The sequence below is a fragment of the Papaver somniferum genome, chromosome 6 (assembly GCF_003573695.1).
Source record: "Papaver somniferum cultivar HN1 chromosome 6, ASM357369v1, whole genome shotgun sequence".
NCBI lineage: Eukaryota > Viridiplantae > Streptophyta > Magnoliopsida > Ranunculales > Papaveraceae > Papaver > Papaver somniferum.
Window position 1 is genome coordinate 1,407,445 of NC_039363.1, and position 5,220 is coordinate 1,412,664.

The window sequence follows — 5,220 nt, forward strand, 5'->3', positions numbered from 1 at the left end:
AGGGTGAACGATCCGACGATCCTGAAAACGGTGTAAAGATTCTGAACCGAGCTCGACGAACCTGAAAGAGTTGTCACGATCTTGAACCGATCTCGACGAACCTAAAATATGTTGTAGAAGGTCGTTTTCTTCCAACCAAAAACCCCAAAACACTTGAAATAATGAACCCTTTTGGGAAATGATGTAACGAACCTGAAAGCGTTGTAATGATCCTGAACCGGACTCGACGAACCTGTAAAATGATGTATAGAGTCAATGTGGCAATAACAAAAGAGTAAATATGTAAGTAATTTAGTCTTAACTAACACTAGATGTAAAAACTAACGTGAGGGTACTTTAACAAATTTCAAAAATACCGGGACATTTTTTTAACGGGTATTCAAAATTCTCTAAAAAATTCCAAAGGGCGTATATATGTTTAAATTGGGGACTTAAAAGGGGAATGCATGTTAAATAGTTTAGATCATGTTTAGTACAATTTTTAAAAACATTTTTCAAAAATAGTTTTTCGTTGTTTTAAAAGAACGCGTGATTGGGGAATACTTAAACTAATTGGGGGATATAGATTGCTTCCCCCAACCAATAGTGTTTGCTAAGGGGTGTTTCTGGGGATCAAAGTACTAAAATACCCTTTCCTCAAAATAAAAATCTAAAAACTTAAAATCAAAAAAATAAAATCATATCCCCCGTTTCTATCTTCACTGCCAACATTCTCGTTAGGGTTAGGGATTTAAAACCTAAATACTCTCCACTTTGAAAAAGATTTTTTTTTTTACATTAGGAAGTGATGAAGACCATATCGGTAGTGATGAAGACCATGCCAGAAGTGATGAAGACCATGCCGGAAGTGATGAATAACATGCCGGTAGTGATGAAGACCATTCCGGTAGGGATGAAGACCATGTCGGAAATAAAAAAAAATTACGTCGCCTGAAGTGATGAAGACCATGCCGGAATGGATGGTGCCGGCATGCTGGTAACTAACATTAATGTCGTAAATATATGCCGGCATGCTCAATAGAAATCTATCAATGCCGATAGTCAAGTGAAAAAAAATTCAATTTTCTGGAAACTTTACTCAAGTGCCGGCAAAGAAATTTAAGTAACATACTGTATCGTTAGCAGTACCGACGTGCTCGAGAATTAATTGACTGTGTAGGCAGTGGACTGATTAAAACGAGAAAAAAAATCTAAACGGAATAGGTCGAACACATCCGGGAGGGGCTACGCCCCCAGACCCCCCGGATCGTGGAAAACATTTATGAAGATTTCCAACAAATGCCGGCATGGTTTTTTCGGTTTAATACAATGCCGGCTTGCCTTTCAAAATGAGGGATATTGTTGGCCGGCATCAACGTAGTATGAATACAATGCCGAAAATACTATTGTCGGCGTTGTATTCATACTACATCCATGCTGGCACGAGCTATTTCAGCTGCAAAAATGGTGTATTCAAAGAAAAAAAATCAAATTTTCAACACATTGGCACCTTTACCTGAATATTGGGAGTGCTTGTACAATCATCCTCTACTTTTTCCAAAAGAAGTTCCCTCTCAATTTTTCCCCTCCTTCTACTCTCACCTCACTCACCTAAATACAAATTAAAATACACACTAATCATTTATCAAATAGTTTTTTGAATTTACTAATTATAATTAAGCACTAAGCATGATTAGTGTGTGGTAGATTAGGTATTAGGTAAAATACTTAGATAAGGGGTGACCCTGATTTGATATTTAAATCCAGTTTTTGTCATTTTTCTCTATCCCCCAATTAGTTTAAGTGTCCTCCAATCGCGCGTTCTTTTAAAAACATACTCTTTTTTCCTTATTTTCATTTTCTAGAAATTGTTTGGTAGGATAAAAATTATTTTTGAAAACAAAAAAAAATCAACTAAATCAGATTAAATGTAAAGGCAAGTCTAAGTGATAATGATACTGGTCATGACTCACTTACAGTCACTCCCCGATCTCTTACTTTGTTGTAAAAAAAAAAAGAAGGAACAAAAAAAGAAAACACAAAAAACACAAAAAACAATAATTGTTGTTTTTATTTTTTTATTTTTAAAAACAGAAAACAAATAGAAAATGTCTATACGAAATGTATTTTCTCCTGTTTTTTGTTTTCTAACTGTTTTTGAAAACTGTAACAAACATGCTCTTATTTTGGCAAGCCTTGAGACCTTAATCTGTCTGTGTTTTAATTTTCAGAAATGGTTTACTGAAGGGTGAGCTTGAAAAACATCTGGTTTATCCTATCGTGTTTGTATTCATGTGATTAATTTTCAATATAGGTGTTGCAGAAGCAAATTTCTAGTCACAGTATTTTTCAGTTGCAGCTAAAAGATATAATTTAGTGCCACACAACTATGACAACAATATAAAAAGAGTGGCAAAAAAGTATATTCTCTTGCTACATCAATAAAATTGGTGCTGCAAAAAGGACTTCTTGCTACATAGGTTATTGCGACACTAATAGGGATTTATGCCACAATTATAAGGTGCTGCAGTATGTTAAGTTTCGTGTAGTCTGCTCGACTATGAATGTTTGTTGCCATGAATATGCAACACCAATAATTGTGGCAATATACAATTAAGTTTCAACTATAGAGTGCTGCAATATATTAAGAGTAAAGCTTACAAACGAGTACGGATCTGATGGCAATAACCACAAACAAGCATATTCATGCCACAATTATTGGTGTTGCATGCAAAGTTTCAAACAAAGAGGATTCAACTAAAGTTTAGCGGTTGGGATGGCAGTCTGCTCAACCATGAATGTTTCGTTGAAGGCATTGGCACCAACAAACCAACCATCATCTTTCTGATAGATTTTTTCGGTCCCATCCGACAGAATATCGGTCTGAGTATAAGAAAAAGGAATACCAGCAGTGCCCTGTACCGCAATCAGACTTGCAGTCACAATACTCTTAGAAGCAACCTCAACTGTATAAACAGACCCCATCCGTACTTCCCTTTCCACCGTTTGTCCCCATTCGTACGAACTGGTAAACTCTACGGAAAACTCAATCGATGCTTCCGCCACCTCTGGCACACCAGATGTCATGGTTGTTTTAACACCTAGACTCAGAGATAGGCTTGCATTCCAAGTACTACTATGGACATCTGAAATCCTGAGATCTATTGCTACTGTCATGACCGATAGGGTGTTATTTTCGACCCTTTTGGTTATAAGCACAACGGGTTTTCCTTTAGATGTATTTGCAGCAGGGATCCGAAAAACGACGTTATCGATTTTCCTTGATATAGCAGGATCCTCAATTTACAGGCGAGAATACTCGTCAACATATTTGTTGAGGGCAGCTAGGCAGTCGTCCTCGCCATCATACGAGAGTCTCTTGAGGTAAAGGTTGTCTCTGAGGCTTCTGAAAGCCACCAGATTTTCTTCCAATTTAACAGGGAGAAACACGTTATTGGTATTGTGGTTATTGCCATCAGATCCGTCTGCACCTATCCAAAAACCATTATCCTTTCTCCATAATTTCCCGTTAGAAAGGCACTTAATGCGGAGGCCTCCATTTCGACTTGGAGTCACCTCGTATTCCGTATCAAATCCCTCAAGTTTATCAGTGTCAAAAGCCAAGAATGTGTCGCCCCTTTCACGGAGGTACCTGTTATTGTCCCCTTTGATTACGATACGGTTTGGGAACATCACTACAGACTCCCAGTTGATGACAAGAAACTTGTCGTACCCATCTCTATCACTATCCGCCTTTAAGTAGTCAACGAGGGTGGAAGCGCCCGCCTGTAAGCAAGCGAAATTGCCAGTAGCCATATGGCGAAATCGTACCATGTTATTACCGCCAGCAGTTACGAAAACGGGCTGGAAAAGTGTGCACGACCATTTTGTTTGATCCTCCTCAGGTTCAGCAGCAACCGCAGTGATCCAGCTGCTGGTTGCGCTTACCGCTGACAAGTACTTATTGTTGTACATACATCTGATATTAAACATTCCGATAGCATCCTTGTCTTTCCCCTTCTCCAGCTCAAACCTCGTGTCACGATCGAAACTGTATTCACCTCCGAATTTGAGAGCCAGAGGAACGTGCAAATTACCTTCAACAGAGCGCAAGTATCTATCATTATAATCTGATTGGAGTATTACATACCTCGGCAGTGTTTCTACCATGATTGCATGTACCCCACTCTTTTCATGCAGAGGAACCGCTACTCCAACACCACCTCCACCAACAGGAGGAGGTATTACCAACGGTTTGAACTTGCACAAAGGAGTTTTTTGTTTTGGAACAAGAGACAAAGAAGAAGAAGTTGGTTCCCTTTTTCTTTTCTTGCTTTTGTGTGTTTCTGTATGTAACTTGTATGCCTTTTTTTATAGGCCAACCCGAACTTGGAGGAAAATGAGATGAGAGTTTTAAAATGATAGTGGATCTAACACCCTATACGTTATTAACTTCACCAACTAGGAATACTGTACTATATTTGCACAAGTGGCAGCAGAAGTAGTTGCATCTATTATATTACCAATATTAATTCTAGATAAACTGGAATATCCCGTGAAAAATCCGACGAAAACATAAGGATTGAATGTTTCAAAGCTTAACCCCACAATTCCATGTTTTTCAACTGTCCCAAGAGGGTTCGCGAGACTGTACCCTTTTTATGGTTTTCAATGGTTAGAGCTAATAATTTATTTAGAGCTACCAGAAAAAACTGGATACAAAAATGCATCCCATTTTGGATGTCCCAAATCAAATGTTTGAAAGTGTGAAACCGAGCTTGGCCTACTAGGTACTTTAACAGCGGCCATGACGTATAAATATGCATCTAGTTTCGGATTGGTACGAATCAAAGTTTGAAGGAATCAATCTGAGTCAGCCTGCTTAACGTCCAGTCATGGGAAGGAGTAGACTTAATTAATTTAGGTTTTTATAGTAAGAAGATGCTAATTAACGCGTTAGACATAATATGGTTTAAGCAGTAGACTTTTATTACTTAAGTAGTATTATTAGATTGCGATATATGTGTTCTTGCATGTTGCGCCCCATATAAGTATCACATTTGCGCTGCAACTTGACATGTTGGCCTATAAAATATCACAACTAAAACTTGACAACAGCAATTATTTGTTTATTTTTATCATAGTATTAAGCGTGCTGGTTGCACCCTTGCTTCGATCCCTACCCAGATCTTGTTCAGAACTAACTGCTGAAGTTAGAGACTTGGTCGACTAATGGTGCCG

General features: G+C 38.2%; 1 protein-coding gene across 1 annotated transcript; it reads right to left on the reverse strand.

Annotated features, from left to right (window-relative positions):
* Nucleotides 1-3,282: 3,282 nt before the first annotated feature.
* On the reverse strand, nucleotides 3,283-4,149 carry LOC113286547. Its single transcript, XM_026535131.1, has one exon. It carries the CDS (start codon nucleotides 4,147-4,149, stop codon nucleotides 3,283-3,285), a length of 867 nt encoding a protein of 288 aa, XP_026390916.1.
* Nucleotides 4,150-5,220: the final 1,071 nt, after the last annotated feature.